The sequence below is a fragment of the Heloderma suspectum genome, chromosome 17 (genome assembly GCF_057233095.1).
Source record: "Heloderma suspectum isolate Gila_16-S chromosome 17, 16-S_ref, whole genome shotgun sequence".
NCBI lineage: Eukaryota > Metazoa > Chordata > Lepidosauria > Squamata > Helodermatidae > Heloderma > Heloderma suspectum.
The window spans coordinates 7148961-7167721 of NC_139474.1; the positions used below are offsets into that span (position 1 = coordinate 7148961).

The window sequence follows — 18761 nt, forward strand, 5'->3', positions numbered from 1 at the left end:
ATTAGCGCTAGTGTCCACTTGTGCTAATTCCCCTCCCCAAAAGTAAAAAAAAAATCCGCAAGTCCACTGAATTCAGAGAAAGGCGGTCTGCTGAGGAATCTGCAGGTTGAATTCATATAGAAACCTGAACTCATTTGAATCTGTTCTGGATTTGTCTGACATCCCTAGCAAAGACAAATTTAGTTCTGCAAACTTTGGTAGGTTATCATCCCTAATGTTCTTTACGCTGCTGCTCCAACCACCTTTCTGGGGTTGGATCCAGGATGTGCCATCCTCAAGAGGAAGAGCTCCAGTCATGGAATGTACCTCTGTCTTATTTGGGGGAATTCCTCTTCCCCTCTCTCTCTCTCTCACACACAAACCACAGCTTACCGCATTCAGCAGTGTCACCTGACTCTCTCTATTGCATTTTCAGGGGGATGGAAGCACTACTATGGGAACGAAGGGGCAAGGAAGCCCACTTTCTCCTACACAGTTGATCCAGCATAAATCTGGATCCACCCTGTAGTCCTTTTGTTCCTTTCAAAAGTTTTCCTCGGTTGTACCGAGGCCTTGTTTTCATTATTGCTCGTTATTTCGGGGGGGGGGGGGATTGCAGGCTGCCTTAAATGTTTTACAGTGACAGGGGAGGTATACATGTTCTAGATCAACCTCACACCCTCTGGGGGTGCTGGACTACACATCCCATCATCCACAGCCAGCATGGCCATGCTGCATGGGTTGATGGGCATTGTAGTCCAACAAAAGAAATGGAGATCCCCAAGTTGCAGAAGGTTATTATAGACAGACAGACCTGGAATGTCGCTTCCTACGATCTGTATACAAGGAAACGTCTCTGTCCTATTTCACTCCCCTGGGCTTGGCAACAGTTGGATCTGTTCCTAGTTCAGCTTTACTGGAAGTACATCACCCAGCAGGAGTCATTCAAACATACATGTTGTTATAGTGCACTGTTATGGGCCATCCCAGAAAGGTCTTGCAGTGATTGGCTGAACTTCCCCGGAGCAGGCAGAAAAGTTGCCGGCCCTGCCATTGGCTGAGCTCAGAGCCAGCCCTGCCTTTAGGCAGAGTGAGATGTCTTCCTCAGACAGCAGATTTTGGGTGTCCTGAAAGGACAGTAAATTGTGAGCTGTTTAATTTATCATCATCACCACCACCAGCACCACCACCAGGGAGGGAGAGAGGCACTTGTGGGATTTTCTGCTTCAGGTGCCAAAATAACTTACCTGGTACAATACACCTTGACTGGGGGAGGGGGAGCATTTTTCTCCTCCGCCTCAGGCAGAAAAATGTCTTGGGATGGCGCTAGCTGAGCTGCTCGGATCTTAGAGAAGGGTTAGGCAGGTCGAAAGATTTAGGGAAGGCGGCACTAGGAAAGGAGGATTGGAAGAGGTCAGAGGAAGGTGTTAGAGAGGGTAAGGAAAACTAGGAGAGAGAACAAACTGGGATGCGGGAGCCATGCTAGAAGAAACCTAGATCTGAATTTTTTTAAGGTGGCAAGAGACAGATACCTACTTTTTAATTTTCAAACAGTTCCCTGTGCTACGTCTGTTGTAGGGATGGCGGAGAATTCTGCCACGGACCCCAGTGAGGCCGGATTCCAAGAATCCAGCGCCTTTGGTGCCCATGGCGGAATGGAGCACTCACCTCTGCCTGTCCCAGAATTCGTCCAGGTCGGTTCCCTCCGTGCGTTGATCCTGCGGAGCTGGCCACCGGGTCTGCATCGCTGGTGATACGGCCAGCCACCATTGCCGTGCCGTATTGCTTCGCTGGGCTAACTAAATCCGGACGCAAATGGCGTCCATTTGCGGCCGTAAAGCTGGTAGATTTACCTAAATGCAGCTGTAAATGGCTGCATTTAAGTTAATCTACCAGCTTTACGGCCGCAAATGGCGCAGTGAATGCCATTTCTGTCCGGAGTTAGCCCAGTGAAGCAATACACAGGATCCCCGTGGAGTGGAGCTGGCCCGGACGGATACCGGGGGGGAGGGACGGATCGCCTCCCCCCCCGGACCCCGCCCCGGACCAGAAAGGTAGGGAATCCATACACCCCTAGTCTGTGGTGATTTAACTAAAACAAATAAATAATATATCATGGCATATATGAATCGCTTATATTACAGAAATTTCTAAGTGATATACAGGGACAAGGCCTCCTTCCAGGAGCCTTAAGACACGTGAGAGGCACCAAGGCCATATGACGCAGAGTCCGTCACACATGTGGAACAAGGATTTTTTCTTCTCTTGCACAAGCGGCCCACAGCGGAGCTTTGCACACAGCTCATCAAACTGTACCCAGACCACGTGTTCCAGATATTATACAAGGTTCGCCATAGCTGATGAGTCTCCTGTGCAGAACGGCTCCACAAGGGGTCGCACATGCATGCACAGAGAGACGCATGAGTCACTGTCTTATGTGGATAGCCCTCTGGAACTGCACCTAGGGATGGAGCAGATTTCACACAGTCCATACGTCTATTTCGTAGATTGTCAGGGGCCTTTCGTTCTGTCGTCTGCTTACAGACGGATGCAAACTTTTTCTGTCGTGCAGAAAAAATATGCAAATAATTCCGTAAGAGGGTTCAGAACAATTTACATAATTTACCTGGGCATGTAACATTTATTGTTTATTTATTATATGTCTACACCGCCCAACAGCCAAAGCTCTCAGGGCGGTTTACAAAAATTAAAAACATTGAAAATGCAGTGTGCAGAGATTAAAAGCCATTTACATAAAAAGCACACAAATTAACAATATACACAAAGGCAACATATATCTGAAACAACATCAAACAAGCAATCTCAAGCAAACAACCATAACCATAAGACAATCCAGGATCGATTAAAACTTATCATATGCTGCCAAATGCCTGGGAGAAGAGAGTATTGTATTTCGCAAATCGTCCCCCATTCCATTCTTTTCTCTAGCAGAAACTTGCATATTTTCCTACGAATAAATGTGCATACATTTCAGGAAAGTAAAAAAAAAACAACACCCGAAAGCCCACAGGCTCCGCACAGCCTGAGGGGGTCACTCCACAGCAGTTTCCACAGGTTGTAATCTTAGAAATCCTAGCTCGTTTTGGTCTGTCCTGAATTTCTCCATCTGTGCCTAACATCCTTATTGTGGCATGATGTCCCATGACAAATGGCCAGAGCTATTCATAGAACCACAGATTCCCCCAAGGTTCCTTGGGAGAAAATAATTCATTACAGCAACCTGCCCTTCCCTGGTGCCTTCCAGACCTCTTGGGAGCTGTAGTTCTACACATCTGGAGGGCACTAGGTCGGGAACATCTGGATTAGAGACAGAAGTAGCACATGATGGAGCATGAGTTCTCATAAGTGGAACTCCACTCATGGGATGCGACCCATGGCAAATGTGATTCAGTGTAAGCAAGTGTAAAGTGATGCATGTTCGGGCAAAAAATCCCAACTTCAAGTACAACCTGATGGGATCTGAGCTGGCGGTGACCGACCAAGATCGAGATCTGGGGGTTGTGGTGGACAGCTCAATAAAAATGTTGACCCAGTGTGCAGCTGCTGTGAAAAAGGCAAATTCCGTGCTAGGCATAATTAGGAAGGGAACTGAGAACAAAACTGCCAATATCATCCTGCCCTTATACAAATCTACGGTGAGACCACACTTGGAATACTCTGTACAGTTCTGGTCACCACACCTAAAAAAGGACATTGCTGAGCTGGAAAAAGTGCAGAAAAGGGCAACTAAAATGAGCAAGGGGCTGGAGCAACTCCCCTATGAGGAAAGGTTACAACAGCTGAAATTGTTTAGGTTGGGGGGAAAAGGAGGGTAAGGGGAGACATGACAGAGGTGTACAAAAGTATGCCTGGTGTGGAGAAAGTGGAGAGGGAGACATTTTTCTCTCCCTTTCATAATACTAGAACCCAATGGGGTCATCCCACGAAGGTGATTGGCGGGAGATTCAGGACAGGTAAAAGGAAGGACTTCTTTACACAGCGCAGAGTCAAACTATGAAATTCTCTTCCACAAGATATAGGGATGGCCAGCAATTTGGAGGGCTTTCAAAGGGGGTTGGATAAATTCCTGGAGAAGTCTATCAATGGCAACTGATCTTGATGGCTATGTGCTACCTCCAGTACCAGAGGCAGTCTGCCTATGTACACCAGTTGCTGGGGAACATGGGTGGGAGGGTGCTGTTGCACTCATGTCCTACTTGTGGGATTCCACAGGCAGCTGGTTGGCCACTGTGTGAGCAGAATGCTGGACTAGATGGACCTTGGTCTGATCCAGCAGGGCTTTTCTGATGGTCTTATGGTCTTAATCGTCAGTAGAAGGGGCTTTTTTGTGCAGTACTCCTACCCAGAGGTTACTAATGTGCGAGTCCCTGTGGCCAAGCTGTTTCTGTCCAGGAATGCATGTAGCTGGCAAAAACTAGTCATGATGGCTATATGCTACCTCCAGGAACAGAAGCAGCATGCATTTCGGACATATAATGTCTGCAGGGGTGTATCGTATCCAAAACACGATTTGGTGAAATGAAGTAGAGCTGTGCCGAATATTTCTTCCACATTTTTTCTAGCCATTCTCATTCAATTCGATAGAAATGGCTTTCAAAAAGAAATGCAAAGGAGATGGAAATTTCAGATAAATTCTCATGGGCTGGATTCTGGGTTCTTGCATTTACCTTACTGGTCAGGTGGCCAAAGGGGGGGGGCGAGAGAGAGATGTTACGTTCTTAAATTGCTTTCGAAAAGAAATTGAAAGGAGAAGAACATTTCGGAGAAATTCTTATGAGTTGGGTTTGGGGTTTCTTGTGCCTATGTTATCGATGAGGTCGGTGAGGAGTGTGCGTGAGTGTCCTGTCTTTCATTGTACACTCCTCTCTCTGGCAGCCTGTAGCCTCCTTGGCTTCCCGCACTTCAGCTAAAGCCCAGAGGAAGACATTGGGAGGTAATTCCTCCTATAGGGCTTTTTTCAGATCAGGAAGTGCAGGCAGCTCGGGAGGCTGCAGAGCAATGGATTCATGCATAATAGAAAGATGATGCACACACCGCACCCTTGGCCACCTCGCAGTGATCGAGTAAGCTCAAAAACACCACCAAAATAACTTCAAGATCCATTACAAGATGCCCTGAGAATGAGGCAGAAAAATGGAAGCCTCTTCCACGGGGGAAGAAAACTTTCAGGAAATTGGAGTGCGGATTTTGGCACTAGTTGCATCTGTTCCTTGGAGCTAGGCACTACCCTGCTTCCCTCACACAATTGCTGTTAACACAGTTGCTGCTGTGGGCACTTACAGTGACAGTAAAAACCCTTAGGGGAAAAAAAGGAAGAAGCTGTGCTACAACCCCTGCCAAAGGTGAACCCTACCTGTGAGAAACTACTGGAGAATTTCTCCCCCCCACACACACACACACCTTGATGAAATTCAGTGAAATTGTGGTCCCCTGCACCATTTCTCTGCCTACAAATGGTGTGGAGAATTTCGAGAGCCCATCTGCACCCAGTTGCAAAACAAAGCCTTGTTTTGGAGTAGCTTCAGTTCTGTCAGCTTTGGAGGGAAGCCCATTTTGCTTCAGGACCCAACAGAACTAGAACGAAGCAGCCTGGTTCTGCTCAGGCTTCAGACTTTGTCTGAACCCAGTGCACATCCCTGCTCTCTGTCTACAAGTATTTCTAGGCTGCCTTTAAAAGGTGGAAGCCTCCCAAGATAGTGTACAAGATAAAAAACACCCAATGTGGATGGAATAAAGAACACAAATCCATAAAAACATATTCAATACAATCCATAAAAAAATAAGGATTGCCAGTTAAAACCAATGAAAACAAAACTTATCAGTTAAAACCAACAGCTGGGGAGCAAGAGAGAGGGAGAGAGAGCTATTGTGTTCAAGTCCTCTTGTGGTCCTCCCAGAAGCATTTGGGTAGCCACTGAGAGAAACAGGATGTCAGACTAGGTAGGCCTTTGGTCTGGTCCAGCTAGCTCACTTGTATCTCCATTCTTCTTCTTCCAGATGAAGTCCTTGGGCTGAAGGGCACACTACAATTGTCACTCTGTCTTCATCCTGGGAGGCCATCAAGAAAGGACCTTGCCTCAGCCACGTATCCATGTGGCTGTCTTCCTGGAACCCTTCCTTGGATGGTGATGCCATGAACCTCTCGGGCATTCCCCTGGCCCCCAATGGCACCCTGGATCCCTCAAAGCCTTTGCCAGAAGGAGGTCTTTCCCTTTGGGAGGTGGCATTGATCGTTTTGATGACAGGAATCCTGTCCTTGGTCACTGTGGTGGGAAACCTTCTAGTGATGGTCTCTTTCAAGGTCAACCGGGAGCTGAAGACAGTCAACAATTATTTCCTGCTCAGCTTAGCGGGCGCTGACCTCATCATCGGAGCTGTCTCCATGAACTTGTACACCACCTACATCGTGATGGGACGGTGGGCCATGGGGAGCCTAGCTTGCGACTTGTGGCTGGCCCTCGATTACGTGGCCAGCAACGCCTCCGTCATGAACCTTCTGGTCATCAGCTTTGACCGCTACTTCTCCATCACCCGTCCCCTCACCTACAGGGCCAAGCGGACGCCCAAGAGGGCGGCTGTAATGATCGGCATGGCTTGGCTGATCTCCATTGTCCTGTGGGCGCCCGCCATCTTGTTCTGGCAGAACTTTGTCGGGAAGCGGACCGTCGCCGAAGGCCAGTGCTACATCCAGTTCCTTTCGGTACCCATCATCACGTTCGGAACCGCCATCGCCGCCTTCTACCTCCCCGTCACCATAATGGTGGCACTCTACTGGAGAATCTACCAGGAGACCCAGAAGAGAGCCAAGGAACTCTCTGGGCTCCAGGGCTCAGAGTTCAAGAACCACCTTCGTGTCGCATCTAAAGCACCCCAAAATGGGGGCGGCAGCAGCAGCAGCAACTCAGAACCCTCACACCCTCTCACATCTCCGCAAACCTGCTGCTTCCCCAGACAGAAGACGGAAGGCCTCTGCTTAGACCGGAGCAGCAATGGCAGCTGGAACACCACGGAGGAGGAAGAGGTGGGGGAGGCCTCTGCCGATTCCTTGACGTCGTCTGAAGGCGAGGAGCAGCCCTTTGAAGTCCACACCATTTGCTCCGCAGTCATCCGTCTCCCCATGATCGGCACCGTGATGCAGGCACCACGGGGCGTGCCGTGCCGAGATCCCAAGGCAGCAGCGGGAAGGGAGTGGGTGGAGGGAAAGGTCCTCGTGGCCATCCCCAAGCAACCCCTGGCGGTGGATAGGAGACTCAAGAAAGCGGCGAGGCCACCCCCGGTCACGGGGAAGACCCCGGCAATGGCCAAGAGCCAAATCTTGCAGAAAAGGAAGCGGAGGAGCCGGCTGTCCAAGCGGAGAACCCTCTCGCTGATGAAGGAGAGGAAAGCGGCCCGGACGCTGAGCGCCATCCTGTTGGCCTTCATCATCACATGGACGCCGTACAACATCATGGTGCTGGTGTCGACCTTCTGCGACGGTTGCATCCCCAAGGGCCTTTGGGAACTGGGCTACTGGCTTTGCTATGTCAACAGCACTGTCAACCCCATGTGCTACGCCCTGTGCAACAGGGCGTTCCGGACCACCTTCCGGAGGTTGTTGCAATGCCACTGGGGTCGGCGTCGCTGAAGGAAGGTGCCCTAGCAGAAGCATCTCCCAGGGGACACAGACCCACCATGTAGGAGGCTGATGCAGGCTATGAACGCCCCTGATGGCGAGCGTAAGACAAGCTGGGGCGAACCGAGAGCAGGAGGGATTGAAGGACATCTGTAGGGCCGGGTATTCGATTTACGAAGGATGATAAACGTACAGAGTACAGCATGTATGCTCCATAAAGCCGTTGAGATGATCTCTGCCTTGAAGGATTTTTACAAGTTGTTTGGGTTTTTTTTTCCCTTTTAAGTTCAGGAGACAAGATTTTGCTCACAAAGTTGGCCCAACTGGATCAGCGCCAAGCCCATCCTAGACCAGACAGGCCTGCGGGTGATGGCGCTTGGCTCACCGAAAAGGGAACAGAACAGATTTTAACGGCCAAGAGCCACTGAAGCACAGCCGCAGCCCTGACGGGTCCCGCTGGCCTTCTTCCAATGCTGTTGCGTTTAAGCCCAGTGATGGAATCGGCATCACGTGGCCCAAACTAGAAAATGTCAAGGGTTATTTCTTGAAGGTGTCCCAGCTGTTGAGAGCAAAATACTGTGGAATATCACAGCACTGCCTCCAAACTAAGCTTGCGACAGCCATGTATTATTACTTGCTACGTTTTTGATGGCCAGCAGAGAGAACTGGGGTTCGATTGGGCAATTGCTGGACCACCATACCTGGCTAATTGACTGTGACAGTCATAGTGGCCCATGAGTGAAATATATATATATATTCACAGTTGGGCAATACCTTCATTAGGACCCATCAAAATGCCACAAAAGTGTGCAAGCTTTCGAGTTCTCCAGAACTCTTTGTCCCCTGCTTTCAATGCCAACTAGCCTGAAGAGTTCTGGAGAAGCCAAAAGCTTGCACAACTTTTGTGGTGTTTCGGTTGGTCCTAATCATGGAAAATACCAACTCTTATGTATGAGGAGGGGCACCTTTGCAAAAATACGGTTTTACGATGGACTGGTTCTTAAGAACATCCCTACTGGATCAGACCAATAACCTATCCACTCCAGAACCTTGCCTCCATCCCATAATGACCAGCCAGATGTTTTGAGAAGTCCACAAGCATGGACGGAAGGCAACAGCTTGTTCTGGTTGTTTATCCCCAGCAAGTGCTTTTCTGAAGTAGAGTACTGCTGTCCATGGAAGTTCTACTGAGTTTCCATGGCTATTAAACCCATCTGCCATCAATCCAAGGAGGGACAACAGCATGCTTTGCATACAGATGGACCCAGGTTTAAACCCTGGCATCTCCAGTTTTTTAAAAAAGGCATCTGGTAACAAGCAATGCAGGGGTGTTGAACCTCTTTCAGCCCAAGGGCTGAATTTCATTTCAGAGCAGCTCTCGGGGGCCGCATTCCAGTGGACAGAGCTAAAGACAAAAAGGGTGTGCCCAAAAGTCCTAACAGATCCTAGCTTAAAGCTACTACTGCCAGGAACTATGCCTTTGATTTTTCAGAAGGGGGGGGGGACTGCACAAACGTTAGGAAACCATCAAACGAGTGGTGGCCAGGATTGGGAGGGGGGTTTCGGGGGAACCCTGCAGGGCTGGATTTGTCCTGCCCAGGCCTGAGGTTTTGCACCCCTGAAGTCATACGCAAGATGTTCTTTTCCCTGCCACCCTGGAAAGCTGCTGCCAATGACAGCTTGTGCTGCAATAAATTTGTTAGCCTTTAAGGCGTCACAAGACTCTTTGTGGTTTTCCCCAGTTAAAACAGCCAGTATTGGGCTCGATGGATAAATAGCTGTGAGCTGATACAGGGCAGCGCTCTCTGTTCCTGTTCTACCACTTCCCCGGTGGGTAAAGAGGAAGACAGATCTCCCTGACAGATGATGTGTTTTCCATGCAGGCTGTCCTGGAGATAGGAGCTACACGGGAGCCCCTTTCGTTTGCAAGGCACCACTGTGCCGGCCTTTTCCCCAAATACGATTGCTGCTCTGTGGACGCACGCTAAGGAATGCAGCACAGTATCTGCTGGGTTTAGAAGACAATCAAATGCCACACACCAGCGCATAGCACTGGGATTGCAGAAACAGGAGGCGCCCGAAAGGTCATATGTGTTTTATCGTTTGTGTTTATAACAAAAGCATACACCACCACCGCCAAGTCCCTGGAAATGTTTGTTCCAAGGCTAACTGTGGCGCATGGGGGGTGATTTTCAGGGAGGTCACAGCTCTGAGGGAAGGGTTAATCCTTCTCTTCCTGTGCACCGTGACCCCCTACAAATCCCCCTCCCTCCGCAAAAAGCAATTAAAAAAATACATTTAAAAAGTTTCTGTTCTACTTTAACGATCTAATTCCTGCAGGAGAGGGGCATGATTTTTTTCCAGGGGCTCACAGCTGGAGAAAGAAGGGTTAACCTAGGCCTGGCCTGGGCCAACACACATTCTTTGAAACAGGATTCTTGAAAACAGAACCGGTTATAGGAAATATGCACATTTAATTAATTTCCCATAATTATTGACTGCAGAGTTTGGATTTTCCGTGGCATTTTTTGTTTTTAATCGGCACATACTATATATTTGTGCTGCTCAACGTCCTGTTGTTTCAAAGATGACAATACAACCACCCTTTTTGTATGTATTTTCAAAAGGGACAGTGTGGTGTAGTGGTTAGAGCGCTTGACTGGGTCTCAGGAGATCCGGGTTCTACTCCCCACTCGGCCATGAAGCTGACTGTGGGTGACTTTGGGCCAGTCACTGACTCTCAGCCTGATCTACCTCACAGGGTCGTTGTGAGAGGGGGACCATGTAAACTGCCTTGGGAAATGGCAGGCGTGGCAAAGGACAAATAAGCTGCCCCAAAGATTGAGGACAAGGTAGAAGTGGGATCTGAGCCCCAACACACTAAACAACTCCTTTGAACCCAGTTTCGAGCTGAGTAAGAAAATGTGTTAAAAAGAAAAAGGGGGAGCGGGAAGGCTCCCTAGCAGGTGCCAAGAATGATGTCCAAGGGCACATGGTTATTCATAGGCACCATTTTCTTTCCCCTGGATTACTCTGTATTTGCACAGGGTATTACAGTTTTGGCAGATCCAACCGAAATAAATGGTATGAGCTGAAATGATCCACTGGTTTGGACTCTTGCCTGCAAGGAGAACAATTCATCCCCCCCTTCAGTTGCCAACCAACTTTAACCCACAAATTCAAGTTCACAAGGCCCTGCACTAGTATTATGGGCAATAAATATGTGAGTTTGCTTATGTACAAATGACAATGAATAAAGCCAGGGTCCATAGGGGAAACACTCCACCTGTAACTTCACAGAGGGCCAGGGGAGAACTCCACGCATCAATCACTGGGTAATCATTTACTAATCAGGGTCGTGGGCTCTTGAATTAAAAAAAAAAAAAGCTGATGGGGCTTAGTGAGGCTTGAGGGCAGGTTTTCAAAGCTTTGCAAGTGGAGTCCCTTGGTTTCTGGTTTCTCTATTCTAGATAGAACCCAAAAGTAAAAGCTGTCAGTTAGTCTAAAGTTGCACAGATCAGAAAAAAGGTGTGTGTGTGTGGGGGGGGGGGGAGAGAGAACAGGCCTTGCTTCCCAAAAGCAATATTACATATTAATAAACAAACTATCAGTTACAGAGTTTATTTTATAGTTATTAGTCACCTAAAGAACTTATTTTGGCGGCTAATGAATATCTGTCTGTCTCTCGGCTAAGGTTGCCAGCTCACCAGAATGAAACATTAGCCTGGTTTGGATTTAATAAATATTGACTATATATCAGTGGTCCCACGTCAGGCCGCTGTGTTGAGTTGGCAACCTTAGCCAAGAGTTTAACCACCTTTTGACCTGCACAGCTTGTAAACTGGTCACCTGTATTTATCCAGGTTTTCCTAAATTTTGGACAGCTGAAATATCCTCCCTGCTCCCCCGACATATGAAAACCATTTAATACTTACATCTGTAAAGGTTTGCTTTAAAACTATGTAGCCACGCATCATGTTTCTGGGTAAGGGTGCAATCCTATGCCTGTTTGGACAGAAGAAACTCCTACAATTCCCAGAAAGTCACATTATAGGACTTTCTTCTGTCTAAAACATGCATAGGGTTGTACCCAAAGTCACTAATCTGGGTGTTCCTCCTCATCAGAAGCAGTTCTGCTCAGAGCAGCAACACATAGTGAGACAACAGGCAGACTCTTCCGGGGGAATTGAACAATCCAAGCACACCTGACTGGGAAATGGGACAGAACCGTTCTGTTTATGAGACAGAGACAAGGTCAGAATCAGGCAGAGACTATGCGGGCAGCTTCATATGGGCTCATGGGCCCTTTTGAGCTTTTAAATAGTTTTAATTCATTCATTTCTTGAGATGCAAAGTTTGGGACTCCCGTCAAGAGAGGGATGCAACATCAAAATGCGGGAAGCTTTAAAACAGAGGTGGGGAACCTGCGGCCCTCCAGAAGTTGTTGGGCTATAACGCCCATCAAACCTCACCATTGGTCATGGTGCCCGAGACCAAGGGAGCCCAACAACATATAGATGACTACAGGCTCCCTACTCCCACTTTAAAAGGACTTCGAGACATTCTGCTGGTTTTGCCCGTTGGCGCAAACCAATAGCTTGCGGAGGGGGCTTCTGTGATGTCCATTTTACCGATGGGGAACCAAGAGCCGGTGGGAAAGTTACTTGCTCGACACACATAAGAAGCCTACAACGGAACTTAAAACAGGAATGTTGATCCCCTTCCAGCCCATGGTCTGAATGCCATTTCAGAGCTCTCGGGGGCTGCATTCCAGTGGAGGGCGGAGCCAAAGTCAAAAGGGGCGGGCCAAAACCCCCAGCATATTACAGCTTACATCTCTTCCTGCCAGTAACTAAGCCTTAGGAGAGGCATTTTAAGCCGTTAGAATATGGGTAGAGGAAAACTGCACAAAAGCCAGGAAGCCACGAAACAACTGGGGGAAAGGGGATGGGGTTATGGCTTTCTGGGGAACCCTGGAAGGTCAGATTGGGACCCCAGGACAGCCAATTTGGCCCCAGGCCTGAGGTTGTGCACCCTAGCTTTAAACCTAGTCTGTCCATTATTTCTAAAGCATGTTCATATCCTGTCTCAGCCTCCTCTCCTGAAATAAACAAACCTTGTCTGTTTCATTCTACAATCACTCCTCCCTCCTTGAACCAAAGGAAGCATCTGCTGCCCTAACTGTTGAAGCTAAGCAGCTGTGGACCAAATCAAGGCCCAAGCTGTCCCCCACTTTCAAGGAACAACAGGACAACAAAGCTAGAGCGCCCTGCTTCATAAGGAAAAAAAAAGCCCCAAATACTCGGCCAGGCAACACCTTTATTAGGACCAACCAAATACGCACAAAATTGTGGGCAAGCATTTGAGGTCTCCAGATCTCTTCAAGAGCCAATCATCAAAATAGAAAATCCATAGATAGCAAGACCAAAACATCTGTAGCAGAGGCGAGAATGTGGCTTTCAGCAAAGGATTAGAAAGAAATTGAAGCAAAATAGCAAAAAAGGGGGGTTATGCTGCCACTTGGTGGCTGCAGCCAAGTCCTGCAAAGTCCGCATTTCAGGAAAATGCTGAGGATTTTGCTGTTGCAGAGGCTACAAGAACCCCAATCGCCTCTGAACAGGCCTAGCCCAACCATTAAGTCAGGAGGGGGCCACCTCAGGCAAAGGATGCTGGGAAAAGCAGGGATGACAGTGTGGGAGGCTAGAGCTGTGCATACAACTCTGCTGCCCTCGGGGGACACAGTCCTGGCACCAGTGATGTAACAGAGGCAGGACTCACAGAGTCGAAACGCCAGGTCGAAGGTTCCTCCACTCACTGACTGCATCCCCGAGTTGTTTTCTCAGCCTACAAAGTCCCTTTTTATTTAGTCGATTGTGTCAATTCCCATATCTGAATGTGAAATTTAAGTCTATCGCCCCACCCTATACTTTTAAGCGCACTGCCTCATTTGGCCCAAACCTACTGATTTCCAAAGCTCCCTTTATCTGTCCACTGTCTTCCTACCAAAAGTACACGGCTCCCTTCATCTCCAGGCCCCGCCTGAGGTTCTACCTAGCCATACCAACCGCCACGTTTTCCTAAACATCGATACAAGCCACAAAGAAACCACATGGACCCTTGCCATTACTCTGGAAGCCCGAGAACCAAAAACCAGGCAGTTTTAGGAGAGGAAAAATGACTTCCATCTGACATCTTCCCATTCACCTAACAGCTCCACCCAGAATAAAAAACACGTCCACAGTCCCTGATGGTTGAATAGAAACAAGAGAGCCCTTACGTGTAAAAATGATATTTATTCACTAATGCTTATTACAGTCCCTGAAAATAAAGTTTAAAAGTTGAAACACATTTTAGCTTCAACTGCAGTTAAAAACAAAACAGGGGTGACGGTTGGGAGAGGGCGAGAGGGAAGAAGAGCCTCAGAATGTCATTTTTTTTTAAAAAAAGAAAACCTCTAATGAATTCCAAATGTATAAAATCATCTGCAAATTAATTAATTCATAAGCCAAGACTGCAGGACATGAAATAACAGGCTTAAGTTACAGGAAGGCAGATTTCAGCTGAACATCAGGAAAACCTTCCCCAATGATCAGAGCACTCAGACAAAGAGAACAACTGCTGAGGGAGGTGGTGGGCTCTCCGTCGCTGGAGGTCTTCAAGCAGAGACTGGATGGCCATCTGTCAGGGATGCTATAAACTGGATTCCTGCCCTGAGCAGGGGGTTGGACTTGATGGCCTCAATGGCTGCTTCCAACTCTGACTCTAGGGGAGAAACAAAGCCACCAGCTGGTAGACAGGGGGGGAGAGGAACCAGCAGTCTGTGCAGAAGAGGGACAGCAACCCAGGTGCGAAGGGGCTGCAGACTTGTGGGCAGCACAAAACAAAAGGGCTGAGGTATTCTGGCCTCTTTCTGAGTGCCCTAGGAATAGGAGGGATGTGGGGCAGAGAAATCGAAGCCTGCGTCTCCTCGTTCAAAGATGTAAAGGAGGGCATCGAAGCAAGCCAATGCAAGGACCTGGTGGGACCTGCTCGTATATATACCTTTTCCCACCCACCCCACGCAAACCAAGAGAACTAACCTGAGCATGGAATTCCCACAATGCAGCAGGGATGTACATACATACATACATATATATATCCCCACCCCACAGACAACAGACTTACAATAAAACAAAGGTTCAAACAAGCCATTTTGGTGTTTTATTCGGGTAGCGATTTTTTTTAAGACACAGGCGTGATGCTTTCAACGAGGACATGTCCCCCTGCTGGGGTTTGGACAGCGATTCCTCTGGCGCAACGTTTCCTTATTAACTGGCCTCCCCTCATTTTGTGTACGGGTCACCTGCCCGTCCATCTGACCAACCCTCCCCACCCACCCACCCCAATCCGAGCTGGTTATGGGAGAAAAATCAAGTGCAAGATTAAGAAAACCAACCGGCTTCCCTTTGTGGGTTGTGGCCCTGAGGGGATCCAGGGTTATGGAAGTGCACAGCGACACCAGCTCCCGGGCCGACGCCTCTCTCAAAAACTCGGAAGAGTTCACAGGATCACACGGACATCTTTAAACCTGAAAGCTTCTAGACCTCATGACAGTGGCTGATGTAGCAATGAAGGTAGAGGGGTAAAAGCTTCCATTCTGTTGCCAAAGTGCCCCTGCCCTTTTCCTACAGCTACCCTCCCAGAGGCCGAATCCAGCCCCACTAAAACCTACCCTACTTAGCAGGGTAGCGAGAGCAAAAGGCAAAGATGGCATCTTTCCCCAGCTTAGGCCTTAGGTGAAGCCAGACCAACCACATCCAACTTTTACATGCAGGCTGGATTTGAACTTGCGACTCCGTGAGGCAAAATACTCAAATAACCCACTCCCACATTGCCGGTCCCCTGAGCCATCTCAAACCACCTACCGCAAGGAAAAGGGGACATGGGCAGAGGAGGGTTAAATGCATTCTGAAGGCGCGTGGAGGGATGTGCGAAGGGTGGGTGGGGGGCTTTGGAGGTAGGTTTGAAGTCAATTTTAGAAAAAACAGGCACATCATGAGTATAATATTACACAGAACCCTATTCCAGAGAAACGCCTCACCTGTCCTCCCCAGCTGGGATGCTGGAGAAAACGCTGCCATTGGGAAAAAAAGAAAAAGAGGGGTGGAAATAACGTTTAAAACATCACTTGTTAGTAGGGTTGATTTCTCCAATGTGGCGGCAAGGGACAGGGGGGTGATGGACGTGGGAGAGAGCTTTCTTTCCTGGAAAGGAAGACTGCACGCCAGCTCCCACTGGGTTCTCATCGGAGACGAACACAACCGTTCGCTGCCTGCCTGCCCCCGTCCCCCTGCACGGACACACACAGTGTAGAGAATCAGGACTTGGCAGACAGCCATCAAAGTAAGGCTAGAACAAAAGAAGAAGTGACCCACATGGGCAACCCGCGTCCAACATCCCCGGAGAGGCACATAACACATGGAGGGTGGCAGAGAGAGTATGAGATCTCAGGACAGTCTATTCAAATGTCTGCTGCGGAGCGGAAGGGGGTGTACTCCCTCAAACAAGCCCTGCTCCAGGGAGGCAAAGAACTGCCAGCACAAGAGGTCCTCTGCTCATCTCCCTCCAAGCACCTCATGTGTTCCTGGAGAGGCCTGAGAACGGAGGAAGTTACTTATTCCAATGGGTGGAAAAATAATAAAAGAGGAATCATCTAAAAAGTTGGCAAGAGACTAGACAAACTTCCCAATGATTAAAACATACTAAAACGCACAGCTAGACAGATACGCCACCTTGGAGCTGTGGTCAAGACCCTATAGATTAGGGGTTTGTGGCAAAGTGAGGTGGAGAAAGCTCTGGGACCCTCTCTCTGCTCTGAAGGAAACTGGGCTTTCCCAAACTCCCACAAGACAGAGCCCTGGCTAAAAAAATTATAATCCTGTGTGTTTCTGAAAATGCGGGAGGAGGAGACAGCAATTTTGTGTCCACAGAGAAAGAGATCTTTGGATTGGGATCCAGCCTCTGTCAAAACGCGGCAAGCCTCACAAGATCTTCCCCAAATGAGGTAAACAGAGTCACTTTGTTTTTACACCTGTCTGAGCCAAGTCCAGGTTCACTGTTGAAGCCCAAGGCTGCTCTGGACCTATCAAGTTTCAACCATGTTGGGGATGAAACCGTTTTCTGATGGAGAGGGCACGACAGGTGTCCAGGGTGGGCAGAGCTTAGAAGCCTCTGGGTTTTTCCTGGCAACTGGGTTGGTGTCTGAATGCAGAAAAGAAAAAGATTGAAAAAGTAGTAATAAGAGTGCTCAAGAAGGTTTTCTTTTTAAGTTGCCAGCTCCGCACAGAGACAGAAGCCTAAGGATCAGCTGTCAATTAAATAGCACAATGTTAGTGAGATGAGAAGGGCTGCTCTTCTCCAAGCAAGCATGGTGAGGGTCATGCCCAACTCAGTCGAGAGACTTTCTCCTGGAGTATTAAGGCCGTGGATACGATGATCTACGTTTGGTGCTTCTCAGCCAGCCATGGGCACTGGGGTCTCAGGAGGAAGGAGGCAATGAAGTCCTTACTCCCGCAGGGCAGCAGCTAAGTGAGGCAGAGGTCCTACTCCAAACTGGCACGTGAAGGATGACAGAGAGTGCCAGCAGAGGCCTGATCCGGCTGGTGAAGGAGACACTGACCAAGAGCGGGAGGCAGTAGAGGAAAAGACTAAACCAAGAAAGAAAAAGAGCCCTGTAACAAAGCGGACAATTGAGGGCTCCTCTTCTGAGCTCCCTTTTCTTCTCTGCAGCCCCAAAGCCCATCAGGAGGAGTTCTGGTTCTGATAGATCGAGGCTTTCTCCTTCAGCAAGTCCAGACACAAGTGACAGCTCCAGCTTCCTGCAAAGACCACCCCCAAAAATAAAGAGGGAGGGGGAAAGAAAACAAGACATCTAAATAAGCAGAAGGAAGCAGTCCCCAAACAGATACGACTGAAACACAAGCTTTCTCTGGGGGGGAAGCACCATTGAAGATGGTCGTGGGCACCTATAAAAGCATTTAATTTGCTCCGATGGTAAATCTGGGTAAAGGATGCTGCATAAGGAAGGTTTTCACTCCAAGAGGCAGTGTAGAACAAAGGACAGAGTGCAGGATTCAGATGTTTTAAAGCCATCTTCAAATCCCTGCCTGCCCAGACTTGCTAACTGACCATGGGTCTTCCAGCCTCTTCCACCTTACGAGGTTCAAGTGCAGATAAAATAGGGTAGCCCCATGTACACAGCCCTTTGGAAGAAGGGTGAGATTCAAATGTGGACACAGAGGACATCTTTCTGCCCATCTATTTCTATCTGCCCACATCTTTTTGCCTATCTGTCTCTTACGAATTGTTGTAAACCACCCAGAGAGCTTCGGTTATGGGGCAGTATAGAAATGAATGAATGACTACTCCTACTACTAATTATAGATGCATAATCTGCCCTCTCTTTAGTACTTGGGGCACACTGCTGCACTGAACACACGCTGTACACCAGCATAAATGGAAGTTTCTGCTGTACTGTCCTAACCTTGGCTGCTAAATAGCAAACAAAGAAATCCCACAATGCTTTGGAGAAATGCTTGGGTCCAACTTTGGGCGTGTCTCCAGGGGGAAGGGGAGCTTGAGGGCTGGAGGTATACCACCCAGCCACCGCAACTGCCTCTCTCAACACACCATTTTTGTTTGCCTGCAGCGCACTGACTGAACAGCCTGATTCATCTTGAAAATTCCAACACGGCGTGAAGGAGGCAGGGAGGTGTAAAGAGGTTTATAGCCCAGCAGCAAGAAGGCCATATTGTGCCCTACACTAATGAATACAAAGTGAAGGAGGAGACTCTCTCTCAGGCATCTGAACATATGCAGCTGCTTTATATTGTCTCCCTCAGCTGTAATTTAGCAGCAGCCATTCCGCCTGGCTGCAGCACAGGGAGATGGGAAGCAGGGCCGCTCCACAGGACTGCGGAGAGACCAGTTCCATCAAGCTCCTCCTGTCCTTGAACTGTTTCCCATTCAAGCTGGTCGTTATACGAACAAGTATGTAACTCTAAAAATTGGAGCCTGAGTTGGCCCGTTTCTCCTCTTCCCTCCCCATCCCTTTTTCCTTTTGCATCATGCCTTTCAGATTGCATGATCGCAAGCCTGCGGGCAGTGAATG

At 48.6% G+C, this 18761-nt stretch overlaps 2 protein-coding genes across 7 annotated transcripts in view; one reads left to right on the forward strand and one right to left on the reverse strand.

Annotated features, from left to right (window-relative positions):
• Positions 1 to 10981, forward strand: part of CHRM1 (cholinergic receptor muscarinic 1) — a 28131-nt gene extending 17150 nt beyond the window's left edge. For 3 of the 5 annotated variants that reach the window (XM_084824205.1, XM_084824208.1, XM_084824207.1), the window contains exon 2: positions 5998 to 10705. In XM_084824205.1, the coding sequence (XP_084680331.1) occupies positions 6092 to 7624 (1533 nt within the window). In that variant the 5' untranslated portion in view covers positions 5998 to 6091 and the 3' untranslated portion in view covers positions 7625 to 10705. Of the gene's footprint in view, positions 1 to 5997 lie in introns of all 5 variants that reach the window. The other 2 variants (XM_084824204.1, XM_084824206.1) reach the window with 2 other exon arrangements.
• A 2906-nt stretch (positions 10982 to 13887) lies between these two features.
• The window catches only part of DPF2 (double PHD fingers 2), a 40480-nt gene continuing 35606 nt past the window's right edge, over positions 13888 to 18761 (reverse strand). For both annotated transcript variants that reach the window (XM_084824209.1, XM_084824211.1), the window contains exon 11: positions 13888 to 17469. In XM_084824209.1, the coding sequence (XP_084680335.1) occupies positions 17393 to 17469 (77 nt within the window). In that variant the 3' untranslated portion in view covers positions 13888 to 17392. The remainder of the gene's footprint in view (positions 17470 to 18761) is intronic.